The sequence below is a fragment of the Hyperolius riggenbachi genome, chromosome 3 (genome assembly GCF_040937935.1).
Source record: "Hyperolius riggenbachi isolate aHypRig1 chromosome 3, aHypRig1.pri, whole genome shotgun sequence".
Classification (NCBI taxonomy): domain Eukaryota; kingdom Metazoa; phylum Chordata; class Amphibia; order Anura; family Hyperoliidae; genus Hyperolius; species Hyperolius riggenbachi.
Window position 1 is genome coordinate 42,978,326 of NC_090648.1, and position 13,902 is coordinate 42,992,227.

General features: G+C 46.6%; 1 protein-coding gene across 6 annotated transcripts in view; it reads right to left on the reverse strand.

Moving 5' to 3' along the window:
* The window catches only part of PER1 (period circadian regulator 1), a 117,865-nt gene that overhangs the window by 10,557 nt on the left and 93,406 nt on the right, over positions 1-13,902 (reverse strand). For 5 of the 6 annotated variants that reach the window (XM_068274030.1, XM_068274033.1, XM_068274029.1 and 2 more), the window contains exons 9-17: positions 13,295-13,373; positions 13,102-13,208; positions 11,297-11,450; positions 10,547-10,655; positions 8,763-8,897; positions 8,557-8,665; positions 7,074-7,224; positions 4,522-4,637; positions 4,240-4,431 (exon numbers count right to left, since the gene is read on the reverse strand). In XM_068274030.1, coding sequence (XP_068130131.1) covers positions 4,240-4,431; positions 4,522-4,637; positions 7,074-7,224; positions 8,557-8,665; positions 8,763-8,897; positions 10,547-10,655; positions 11,297-11,450; positions 13,102-13,208; positions 13,295-13,373 — 1,152 coding nt within the window. The remainder of the gene's footprint in view (positions 1-4,239; positions 4,432-4,521; positions 4,638-7,073; positions 7,225-8,556; positions 8,666-8,762; positions 8,898-10,546; positions 10,656-11,296; positions 11,451-13,101; positions 13,209-13,294; positions 13,374-13,902) is intronic. The other variant, XM_068274035.1, reaches the window with a different exon arrangement.

Genomic DNA, 13,902 nt, shown 5'->3' on the forward strand with positions numbered 1-13,902 from the left:
AACTGAGGAGTTAATCAATAATACTTCTATGACTGATTTTCTTTTAGCTCTGTTCAAGAATACAAGCATGTCAAAGTCTTTATTTCCTTTGCAAACACTGGCCATAACCCCAGGTACAATCAATCAACGGAATATGTGACATCGCTGACCAGGTTCTTATTGTAATACAGGTATAATAAATCTGAAATAACTATAAGAAACATTTCATACTTGTTTGATTAAAAGGAAGAAAAAGTGGGAAAAAAGGGGAAAAAATTATGTTTTTTACGAATAAATTGGACAAAAAGCATTAAAAAAAACCACACACACGATAAGCTCCCTCCGACACTGGCCACACAAATGTTACAATTTAATAAATAATTCCCTCTTTTTTTGCAGTGTGTGTCCCACGCCCTATTGGGCGGTGTTGGGGGGGGGGGGATTTCTTGCACTACACATTAAATGGTGAATACTGGCAATAATTAATGGACTGTGGGCTTTATACTGATTTTTTTAAGCGACTTAAAGAAATTGTAAACTTAAAAGAACAAACTAATTTTCAGTCAACATTCTGTGTTAAATGCAAATATTTTAAACTCTACCATCCTTTTGAACATAATACAGTAACCAAGCAGCTCGGGGTGACCCAAAACCACAAGGAAAGTATAGGAGACTATACACACCATACAATTTTCTGTTAAGGTGGTCATACATTAGAACGATTATGGGCAGATTCGACCAAAAGACAAATTTACACTACAGGCCGATTCCCATCCGATTTCAGCATGAAATCATCAGGGAATCGGCTGAGCCACCGCGTCTGCCCCGCCGCTGCCCCTTAAATGTATGTAGTGTGTGCATTTATACATTACCTGTCCTGTAGCAGCTTCCCCACGGTGTCCGTCTATCTCGCCGGGTAACAGCCGCATACACACTCTGACGTCAGACGCTATGCGCCGCCGGTGTGTATGCGGAACCCAGCGAGAAGGACGGAAACCGCGTGGAGGCTGACACCGGACAGGTAATGTATAAATGCACACACTACTTACATTTATACATTGCGGCGGGGTTTTCGTCATCTCATCGCTCGTTCGCAATTCGGGCGCCGTACCACCGCGCACCCGACTAACCAGCTTCGGCCCTAAATGTTCCAGCCTGCGCGATCGACCGTGCATCAATTTCTGACCCTTTGTTAGTCGGGCATGCACTTGGCAGCACCAATTTTCATCCAATTTGATTATAATAATCAAATTGGATGGCCGATTGGTTGGTTGGTCGGCTAGTGTATGGCCCCCTTTAGATTTTCTGTAAGATTTTCTGTAATTAGATTATTTTCTGTAAAGTATTGGTAGAGACTGGTCATTATCTCTGGTGCATTGTCTTCTGGTTATCTCCTGCTGAGTAGAACAATGCTTAATTGCTCGGCAGATAGATGGTTAGATAATTTCCAACATGTTGGAAAGTATCTATCTGGCAGGTAAATCTAACAGAAAATCTTAAAGAAAATTGTATGGTGTGTACTAGGCATTAAAGAGACCAAAGAGCCCTCCTACTAAAAAGCAATGCTTAGTGTGGTTTGCCTTCTGTTTTAAAGAGAACCCGAGGTGGGTTCTAAGAATGTTATCAGCACACAGAGGCTGGGTCTGCATATACTGCCCAGCCTCTGTTGCTATCCCGATCCCTGCTAAGCCCCCCTGCGCTCTGCTATGCCCCCATAAATCACCCAGCCGTCCCTTCTCTCCCCGCTGATTGGAGGGAAGGAACGCGGGCGGTGACCGGAGCTATGGAAGAGGCGGGGGAGCGGCGAGATTGACACTTACAGAAGTGACACTTACACGCTGTGTGTCGACAGCACGGCTGGGTGATTTATGGGGGTACAGCAGAGTGCCAGGCTTAGGAGGGATCGGGATAGCAACAGAGGCTGGGCAGCATATGCAGACACAGCCTCTGTATGCAGATAACATTCTTAGAACCCACCTCGGGTTCTCTTTGAAACAGAAGGAAAACCACACAGTATTGCTTTTTAGTAGGAGGGCTTTTAGGTCTCTTTAAAGTGGATTTGTACTTAACCACCCTGGCGTTGCATTAAAATCACCAGGGTGGCGTGCGGACAGTTTTTTTTTTTCTGAATCATTATAGCTCACTGAAAGTTAGCTACATGATACACCACTAGAGGGCGCATCTGCCCATCTAGTCCGATCGCCGCCGGCTTTTACAGCAAGCAGAAAATCATGTTGTAAATGGGATTTTTTGCTTGGCTTCCCTCGTCGCCATGGCGACGATCGGGATGACGTCATTGACGTCATCCACGTCATGGCGTCGGGGGGTGTCCGATCCAGCCCCATAGCGCAGCCTGGCACTGATTGGCCAGGCTGTGCAAGGGGGGGGGGCTCCCTTACGCCGCCGCTAGCGCGGGCCCCACACGCAGCTAGCAAAGTGCTAGCTGCGTGTATTAAAAAAAAAAAATCAAAATCGGCCCACAGGGGCCGGAGATATCCACTGCGGCGGTAATGGACAAGCTGAGCTCGTCATTACCGCTAAGGTGGTTAAAAAAAAAAAACGCTCCAGGGATACTTACCTCGGGAGGGGGAAGCCTCTGGATCTTAACGAGGCTTCCCACGTCCTCCGTTAGCAGGCCCGGGTCCCCCGAAGTGCGGCGATGTAAATATTTACCTTCCGCAATCCTGCACAGGTGCACTAGCTGATCTTCCTTCGAGTTAAGGCAGAAATAGCCCAAAGCGATTGATCCGGTCGGGTTCGGCTATTTCCGCCTAGCCCGAACGAAGAACCGCTACTGCGCCCGCGCTGGATCCCGGAGAGGTAAATAGATCAAGCCTTGCCAGGCTTGTTGGGGGAGGATTTGGGGGAGCCTGCGCTGGATTCCCTGAAGCTACAGGGATGGGGGAAGCCTCATTGGGACCCTGAGGCTTCCCCCTCCCGAGGTGAGTACCCCACAGGGGATGTTTTTTTTAATACAGTCTGCTTAAGTCACCTATACTTTCCCTGTGGTTTTGGGTCACCCCGAGCTGCCTGTTACTGTGCTGTACTGGTTCGAGCCCTATCCTATAGAGCCATATCAATGCCAGCCATGTACTGATGAGGGCCCACAGTCCGAAACAGGCTGTCTGCATGTGGGGTTGGTGTGGCTCTGTTAAATGTAAAGCTATAGGCTTGCTATACACCAGCGGTTCTGGATGCCAGCCTGGCTTCTGGGGCATAAAGAGATCATTTACATATTCAGTAGTGGTGCATTGTGGGTAACCACAGATGTTCACTTTAAGCTGAATTATCACAAATTCCTTCTGTTTTAAGAAGGCAAACCACACTTAGTTTTAACATAATTGTTATTAACAAATTCTACCACCAAACTTTCTCGGGGGTATGAAAAATGATTCTTTAAAAAAATTAAAAAAAAATCTATTATCTAAAGAGGGGATAAAAAGCCAATACAATAATTTCAGGAAAAATATATATATATAATAGATCGCCCTACCACGTGGCCACCATAACCAGGTGCAGAGTAAGGAAAGCATAATGGTCATCACTGGTTGATCATTGGTCAGAAAGTGAGGGAACAAGGTGTGTGGATGTGCATCCCGGTAGACGAGTTAAACGATGCAACCAAATAAGACTTGACAGATCCGGGCACCAGACCAGTTTGGAACGCAGAATTCACCACTTTAATACATCCTCAGCACGACAGACATACAGAACAGTGCAGACAGCCTGACAGCCGTTTCGCAGGTCACACCCACATTGTCAGAGGCCACAAATAAAGTGGAGATTACTTGTGGCCTCTGACGAAGCATGTGTGACCCGCAGAAAGGCTGCTTGCACTGTACTGTTTATCTGTCTTGCTACATTAAAGCAGTGATTTCTGCATTTCAAAGTGGTCTAGTGCCCGGATATGTCAAGTCTTATTTGGTTGCAGCATAACCAGGTCTCGAGGATTCAGTACAGCCAACCCCACCCAATATCTCACAGGTCTGACACTCCTACTCTAAGCCTGTTTTTAACCGGCAGCTTGTGTGTGCCATCCTAGCGGAAAGCCGGGATATAATGGCTGAGTGAGGGAGTTCTGTGCACACGTTCACTGAAAGGTGAAGTTTTGGAATCGTACGAGGAAGGGCGTACCTTCCCTTCCAAGTGGCGACAGATCCACAACACAAGACCAAAAAAAAATCTACTCTAAATAGCCAACTGCAGGTAGTTTTTTTTCATTGTTCGCCAGTCCCGCCACCCCGAATCCTCAGCAATTACCGCAATCCGGAGGCTTTTTGTCTCCTACGTGGACAATCGTGCTGCTGAAGCTTCCTTGACTGGTGATGGACACCACGCTCTCGGCTTTGCTGAGTGGTAGAGGAGGCAGTGGGGCCAGTGGTGAGGAGCTCACTGCTGCCGGTGCGGGTGGGGGAGGCAAGTCCTGCTGCCGCGGTTGGCCAGCCGTGGGGTCTGTGAAGAAATTCAAGGTACACAACAGAACTCATACATTTCCTTTCGGTAATCTCGGTCAGTTGTATCTCCACGTGTTGGAAGTCTCACCTTCTTTGTCACTCTCTCCGGTCCTCTGTTTCTCCTCCTCCGAGGTGGACGAGGTGTAGGAAGAGGAGCCGCATTTCCTTTTCACCGTACTCGGCAGGTTACAGCTTTCCAGGTACCTACAGAGAAGACAAGACACAAGGTCAACAAGGAGCCAGAGAGGATTCCATAGTCACATTGGCCTCAATTCATCAGAGGTTACCAGCCTATTTATCGCATGGTAGGTAATTTACCTCAAAATAGCAATTCTCCAGAAGTATAGGGTGAAATACAGACAGGTAGAAATTCATGCGAAATTCGTGCGATAAATAGGCGATAGTTATTCCATATTTTTTCTCAAACTCACAATTCACCAGGGAAAAAAGGGGGTGTGGCCATTCGTTATATTAGATCTATTTATCTCCTGCATGTACCTGCCGATATGTGGTTTTTCTCACAGCTGCTGCAGCTCACTCTGCAGCTAGATTTCTAGCAGCACACAGTAACAGCTTATACTGTACATATTTCAGGCACCAGAGAGCAGCCCAGTTACAATATTAAGCATATTAACCTCCCTGGCGGTACGCAGTTTATGAGGCTGCGTCCGCGGGAGGGATTAAAACTTGTTTTAAACTGCGTAGCTAGTACTAGGCTAGCTACCTGTGGCCCCCAAGTCCCCCGGCACCTACAGTGGAGGAAATAATTATTTGGCCCCTCACTGATTTTGTAAGTTTGTCCAATGGCAAAGAAATGAAAAGTCTCAGAACAGTATTATTTCAATGGTAGGTTTATTTTAACAGTGGCAGATAGCACATCAAAAGGAAAATCGAAAAAAATAACCTTAAATAAAAGATAGCAACTGATTTGCATTTCATTGAGTGAAATAAGTTTTTGAACCCCTACCAACCATTAAGAGTTCTGGCTCCCACAGAGTGGTTAGACAATTCTACTCAATTAGTCACCCTCATTAAGGACACCTGTCTTAACTAGTCACCTGTATAAAAGACACCTGTCTACAGAATCAATCAATCAAGCCGACTCCAAACTCTCCAACATGGGAAAGACCAAAGAGCTGTCCAAGGATGTCAGAGACAAAATTGTAGACCTGCACAAGGCTGGAATGGGCTACAAAACCATTAGCAAGAAGCTGGGAGAGAAGGTGACAACTGTTGGTGCGATTGTTCGAAAATGGAAGGAGCACAAAATAACCATCAATCGACCTCGCTCTGGGGCTTCACGCAAGATCTCACCTCGTGGGGTGTCAATGGTTCTGAGAAAGGTGAAAAAGCATCCTAGAACTACACGGGAGGAGTTAGTGAATGACCTCAAATTAGCAGGGACCACAGTCACCAAGAAAACCATTGGAAACACATTACACCGCAATGGATTAAAATCCTGCAGGGCTCGCAAGGTCCCCCTGCTCAAGAAGGCACATGTGCAGGCCCGTCTGAAGTTTGCCAATGAACCAGTATTGTATAGATACAAGCGGCTGGGCACATCCAGTAAAAAACAAACTTGTGCACCTCCTTCTTTTTTTGCTACATTGGTGAGTTTGCCAATGAACACCTGAATGATTCTGTGAGTGACTGGGAGAAGGTGCTGTGGTCTGATGAGACCAAAATAGAGCTCTTTGGCATTAACTCAACTCGCTGTGTTTGGAGGAAGAAAAATGCTGCCTATGACCCCCAAAACACCGTCCCCAGCGTCAAGCATGGGGGTGGAAACTTTTTGCTTTGGGGGTGTTTTTCTGCTAAGGGCACAGGACAACTTAATCGCATTAACGAGAAAATGGACGGAGCCATGTATCGTGAAATCCTGCCAGGAAACTGAAAATGGGTCGTGGATGGGTGTTCCAGCACGACAATGACCCAAAACATACAGCAAAGGCAACAAAGGAGTGGCTCAAGAAGAAGCACATTAAGGTCATGGAGTGGCCTAGTCAGTCTCCGGACCTTAATCCAATATAAAACCTATGGAGGGAGCTCAAGCTCAGAGTTGCACAGAGACAGCCTCGAAACCTTAGGGATTTAGAGATGATCTGCAAAGAGGAGTGGACCCAACATTCCTCCTAAAATGTGTGCAAACTTGGTCATCAATTACAAGAAACGTTTGACCTCTGTGCTTGCAAACAAGGGTTTTTCCACTAAGTATTAAGTCTTTTATTGTTAGAGGGTTCAAAAACTTATTTCACTCAATGAAATGCAAATCAGTTGCTATCTTTTATTTAAGGTTATTATTTCGATTTTCCTTTTGATGTGCTATCTGCCACTGTTAAAATAAACCTACCATTGAAATGATACTGTTCTGAGACTTTTCATTTCTTTGTCATTGGACAAACTTACAAAATCAGTGAGGGGTCAAATAATTATTTCCTCCACTGTATATACCCCTATCACTTCAATTGTCCCTTTAACGCAACCAATTTTTATATCATCTAAAGAAAATACAAGTTATGTTTCAAGAGTTTGTCAGAGACGAAGGCAGCAGCACACGGTCACTTCCTGTTCTGGCCACTTCCTGTCCCGCCTGGTCACTTCCTGTCCCCCTGGGTATTTCCTGTTCCCCTGGCCACTCACCGGATGATGCTGTCCAGGCAGTTGATCTGCTGGTAGGAGTAGTTGGAGTTCTCCTTTCGGGGCAGCTCTTCTGGGACACTGGGGATCCGGGCGGTGTCAGTGGGTGTGTTGTCTATGGTGGCTTCAGGCATTGTGCGAGGCGGGGCGAGAGCTGAAGGGAGAAAAGTCATGTTATTATCCTCCTGGACTGTAATATTACATGGCGCAATGTGAGGAATGGAGAAACTCTTCAAGCTTTTTTTCTAGTCAAATTCATATGTGTTTTTTTGTTTCTGGGATAGTATGGCTGTCCCTCGTGCTTTAAACCCAGTTTCTTAAAAGCTTGAGAATATTCTCGCTCTTGAATGAGCACGCCATCTTCTGGCTGCGTGTGGCAAATATGAAATATTCAGATGTGATACATCCCAGTTACCCGGGTTATGACCCTTTTCCACCGGCTATGTTAAGCTACTATTATGCAAATGCTTGTGATTCCACGACCGCAATGGTAAGCTGATTTTAATGATAATCGATGCGTATTTTTCCACCAGTGCGATTTTAACTTTGCAATTTTTAAAAGTGTAACTTGCTGCATTTTTTTCGTGCGCTTGCGATATTGTGGAGAAAAACGCAAAAGAAAATCGCAATTGCATCGCAGCTCCGCGATCGTACATTCTGATGGAAAGGGGCCCTTAAAAATATTGAAGAATGCGGAAGACAGCGCTTTCCACGAGGGCCGGAAGGAGGAAGCATCGGAGTCACGTGGAACGCACATAAGTGAGCTGCTCTGACGCTGTCCGCTTGTTCTGAAATGGTGCTGATCTGTGGTGTGCAGAGTATTCGGAAGTCCAAATTAGATATTATTATTATTATTATTTAGTATTTATATAGCGCCGACATATTACGCAGCGCTGTACAGTGTATATATATATATATATATTGTCAAAAACTGTCCCTCAAAGGAGCTCACAATCTAATCCCTACCATTGCCATATGTCTATATATCCTACAGTGGCTGGATAGTGTAATGGTTAAGGGCTCTGCCTCTAACACAGGAGACCTGGGTTTGAATCTCGGCTCTGCCTGTTCAGTAAGCCAGCACCTATTCAGTAGGAGACCTTGGGCAAGTCTTCCTAACGCTGCTGCTGCCTATAGAGCGCGTCCTAGTGGCTGCAGCCCTGGCGCTTTGAGTCCGCCAGGAGAAAAGCGCAATATAAATGTTCTGTGTTTTGTTATATTATGTAGTGTAAGTACTGTAGTCTAGGGCCATTTTTTTAGGGGGAGCCAATTAACTTATCTGTATGTTTTTGGAATGTGGGAGGAAACCGGAGTGCCCGGGGGAAACCCACGCGGACACGGAGAGAACATACAAACTCTTTGCAGATAGTGCCCTGGCTGGGATTCAAACCAGAGACCCAGCGCTGCAAGGCGAGATATGCAAACTACCAACACTGGAAACCACAAGAAAATAAGGGGGGCGGGGGGGGGGGGGGGGGTAACATACCCTGAAAATGTCCTCGCTGAGGGGGGCGTATCACCCGGGAGCCCAGGAACATTTGCTGCCCCTGGTTCTTCACCGTGTGGACATTCTGGCAAAACTCCTGAAATGTCATCTGACAGGAAAAGGAAGACAGAGTTATTGGTCACGACGGGAATGCAAACACCACAAGGCCTGCAGCAGCCAATCAGATCGCTGGATGTCACACTCACGGGTTTGGGCTCTGCTCCCTCCTCGGTGACCATGGCGTTGCTGTCGCTAGATGATGCGTTGCAGTGAAACGGTTCCTGAGACGTGTTGCTGCCGCCGCTACCGTTGCCGCCACCAGGGGTCGTGCTGTGAACGGGCTGTGACACACAATGCACACACTGATATTAATACCACATCAAAAAGCATGGCAACAGTCATGGTGAGATAAAAACAACAACATATTACTATAGAGATAAGGGGCAGAAAATCCCTGCCAATAAATGAAGTTATGAAACACCACCTGTGTCCCAAGTTAATAGATATCACTATGACCAAAAAGATAGAGTTTGTTTATGTAACATAAGCCAGATTGCAATAAACACATATGCAACTGTTCCAATAATCTAAAAATATCATAACTAAGAGAACATATAAACAAAAAATACATCATAATAATTGTGTGTCACTGACAACACGCGACAAGTACGTCACGTGACAAGTACAACAAGAGCAACTTGATCCCTGTTTGTCAGCACCCTCAAGGGCAGAGAAAACGATAATTTATCAGTCATTTCTGATTGGACTGCTAAGGAATTTACTACTAATCAATGGACAATTTAATCCATTTGGATGGACTCTTCCTGGATCGAGAAACACTGACTTGTGTGGACACTTGTGTGGCAGGCCCTACAGTCTGAGAAGAGGCTATCGGAATAGGGTAGGGGGGAGTTTTATAAATAACCAACAAGATACCAGCGGACTCCTTCTCCCCTAAATACAGTATATAACAATGTAGAACCACATTGTTGGGGATTTAGTACAATGTCGGCAAGATTTCCTAATATTTCACATTTTAAAGGTCTAAATTTCCCGAATAAAATATCGGTTAATAATACAGATATGTTATTAAAATTTAACCTAACACTATTGTCACGCAGAACCCTCTTTACCAATGCCTGAACGTAAGCGCATATATTCGTTTGCCTCTGAGGAAGTGACCCTAGGTTGCGAAACGTGTTAGACATCTGATGTTGAATGTTGCTTTGGAACTACTCAGTATCTACTTTGTTGTATGAAAAACAGAAGTTCATGGACTATTTTTAACCTCCTTAGCGGTAACCCCGTGCTGGACACGGGGTAAGCCGCCGGAGGGTGCCGCTCAGGCCCTGCTGGGCCGATTTAAATAATTTTTTTTTTGCTGGACGCAGCTAGCACTTTGCTAGCTGCGCCAGCACCCCGATCGCCGCCGCCGCGCGCCCGATCGCCGCTATTCGTTGCGGCGCGCAGCCCCCCCCCCAGACCCCGTGCGCTGCCTGGCCAATCAATGCCAGGCAGCGCCGAGGGGTGGATCTGGAGTCCCAATGACGTCCCGACGTCGGTGACGTCATCCCGCCCCGTCGCCATGGCGACGGGGGAAGCCCTCCAGGAAATCCCGTTCTTTGAACGGGATTTCCTGATCGGAGATCGCCAAAGGCGATCGAAGCGGGCGGGGGGATGCCGCTGAGCAGCGGCTATCATGTAGCGAGCCCTGGGCTCGCTACATGATTTAAAAAAATAAATAAAAAAAAACTGCTGCGCTGCCCCCTGGCGGAATGTTTCATACCGCCAAGGGGGTTAAGCAATAAATGTGGCATTTCAAGATTATTCAACCTGATTGTTGTAGCACTCCATTAAAATCCCCCATTGGAGTACTAATTCTAGAAACTGTGCCAGGATATGAATGCAAACGCTGAATGGAAGGGAGAAAGGAAGGCTTGGGAGAGCGGGAAGGAGAGAGGAAGCGAGAGGGGAATGCCTTGGCACCTACCTGCATCAATATCCGGTGGATCTGCTCTGACAGCTCCTGAATGTCGGGGTCCAGAGGCTTCATCTCTGCTCCTTTCGGCGCAGTAAAGATGTCTTCATTGAGAGGACTCCTGCAGAGGTGAACAAGACAAGCCATGTGTGGGTGAGACGCAATATTATGACGAGCGGATGGAGTAGTATTAGGAAAGAGACAGGATGACTGCAACAGCCTCCAATATAATCTACAGGAAAACTCCCATTCAGAAAAAAACCCAATATGTTTCTACAGTCATGTGTTGTGACCACTGCCCACATATAAGACCTACTTGTCTTGTTTCTATCTGTACAGCTGTCCTCTCTTCCATCCAGTAACCCTATTTGAAGCGGACCCGAACTCTAGCACAGCACACAATGAAAAGCCTTTATTCCGCATATACTTGAAGAAATTCACTGTTCTGTGTTTGCTTAGCGAATTAGTTCTTATTATCAGCTGTATATACACTATAGGATCTCTGCCTAGAGGGCTCTCCCCCATACAATAAAACACTAGGGCTTAACCCTTTCAGGAATCTCTGGAAAGTGAATCCAAGTTATAGCTTCGGGGGAAGGGGGGTTAGGATATAAACAAACTGTAATAACGATGATTTTTTTTTCACATAAATGTTATCATGCTGTGGCTAACCTTTTAGCATGGAGAGGTTCGGAACTCAGTTCAACTTTAACCCAGTTTTCTGGAAACTCAGAGAGACGGAAACTCAGCAGGGGAACTTACGTGCGGACTTTGTGCCTCCCCAGGATAAATGAGACCTTCCGGCTCCAGGGATTGACGAAGCTGCTCCAGCTGGTGTCGATGGTGACGTATTCTCCGGAACGGGCGCACAGGCGGATGGGAGAGTGGTCGAAAGGCTGACCAGCCTGCTGCAGAACTGAGGAACGATAAAAGCCTGTTATTCAATTCTGTGGTCTTTCCTACAGCGCCGCTTCTGTACATTCACTTCTATGGAACGATTTACTATTAGGCCGAGTTTTGTACAGACAGATCGCTAGCAAAGTGTTCTATTGCTAGTTCTGGAGGGAACCAAGGGCTCAGCCTGCGCTCTGACACAATGACTTGCCAAGGCCGGAACTCTCACCAACCAACCAATCACCTCGGGTGAGAAGCCTGTAGTGTGTGCAGTACGAGGCAGGTGATGTTATCTGATCATCTATACACTGATGCACTGAACAGATCTCTAATCTCTAGAACAGTGGTCCACAAACTACGGCCCGCGGGCCGAATGCGGCCCCCCGAGGCTTTTTCTCCGGCCCCCAAACACAAAATGTATCTCTTCTAGATACGGCCCACTGCACCTTTAAATATTAGCGGCCCGCATATAGAATAGCAGTGCTGGCCCCACCCATCCACATACTGTAGAAGCCAGTGAGCAGTCATTCGTTAATTCTGCATCAGGTGACACTGCTGTCCAACTGGATGGCAGGATGTTACCTGGGTATGCTTCACTGTCCGATGCATGGCTGCTGCTGGGAGTTCTCCTCCGGGCATGATTGGGGGGAACATATGCCTAGATTCAATGTACTGTTTTTCAACATCATTTTATGTATGTTCCGGCCCCCCAGCAGTCTGAAGTATGTTGACCCGGCCCTAGACTGAAAAACTTTGGGGAACCCTGCTCTAGAACTACAGAATTGCTGCCATGCAGGACAGCCTCTGATGATGCCATTTATTGTCATAAGCTCAGTCTATATTGCCCAAGTGCATTTTCAGAGTCACTATGCTCTGATAATTCTAGTACATTGATAATTCTACTTTCGGATAATGTGTGTGGGCGCCTTCCCAGAGCTCGGCCTTGAAGGATACCGGAAGTGAGAGGGATGTGGAGGCTGCCATATTTATTTGCTTTTAAACATTACCAGTTGCCTGGCAGTTCTGCAGCTTGCTACTGCATCAGTAGTGTCTGGATCACACACCCAAAGCAAGCATGCAGCAAATACAGTCAGACTTCAGTCAGAAAAATCTGATCTGCATGCTTGTTCAGGGTATATGGCTAAAAGTATTAGAGGCAGAGGGTCAGCAGGACAGCCAGGCAATGGGCATTGTTTAAAAGAAAATAAATATGGCAGCCTCCATATCCCTCTCACTTCAAGTGTGCTTTAAAATGTGGTGGCAACTAGGTTAGCCGCAATAAAATAAACCTCTGCACACTGGCTATATACTGTGAGTATCGTGACACAAAATCTTCATACACACAGATAGACACACACACAAACATACACTGTACACACACACACACACACACACAGACACCACACACACACACACACACACACACACACACACACACACCACACACACCACACACACCACACACACCACACACACACACACACACACACACACACACACACACACACCACACACACACCACACACACACACACACACAGACACACACACACAGACACCACACACACACACACACACACACACAGACACACACACACACACAGACACTACACACACACACACACACACACACACGACAGACAATGAGGGGGGGACATACAGAATGAGAGGTACCTTTCTTGTGTATGGCCAGCATGAGGGGCCGGTCCTCGGGGTGGATGAAGAAGAGGACCGGCATGCCGATAAGATCCTGCGGGAGATACCCGAGCAGAGGGACAGCCCTGGAGACAAGCATGGAAGAGAAGTCAGTGCTTGCAGTGACACACAATGGCCAGCAGAGCGACACACAGAGGACCAATGATCTCACCTCTCATCTACCTCCTGAAACACACAGCTGGGGGTGTGTCTGGTGGTGAAGATCCGCTTATCAGGAGGTATTCGGGGTGCTGAGAAATGAAGAGCACAGGTCAGCATAACAACACAGACCATTCACAATGAACTTCAGTATCACAGGGTATAAAGTAACAGCACACTCAGCACACACAGCACTTCTCCTGCTTTCAGCATCAGAAACACATCCTATATCTATATATTGCTGTACATTGGTGTGCATACTGGGTTTCCCAGAATGCTCTGGGGAGGAGGGGGGGGGGGGGGAATTCCAGCTAATCAGCTTAGACTAAGCATCACTGGGAGGGCCAATGCAAAAACAGCAGAGCCACAGGGTTAAAAGCAACCTGAAGTGAGAAGAATATGGAGACTGGCATAATTACTTCCTTTTAAATAATACCAGTTGCCTGGCAGCACCACAGGTCTATTTGACAGCAGTCTGAATTACACCAGAAACAAGCATGCAGCTAATCCTGTCTGATTTGACAAAAATATCAGAAACACCTAAACTGCTGCATGCTTGTTCATGGTCTATGGCTAAAAGCATTAGAGGCAGAGGATCAGCAGGCTAGCCAAGCAACTGGT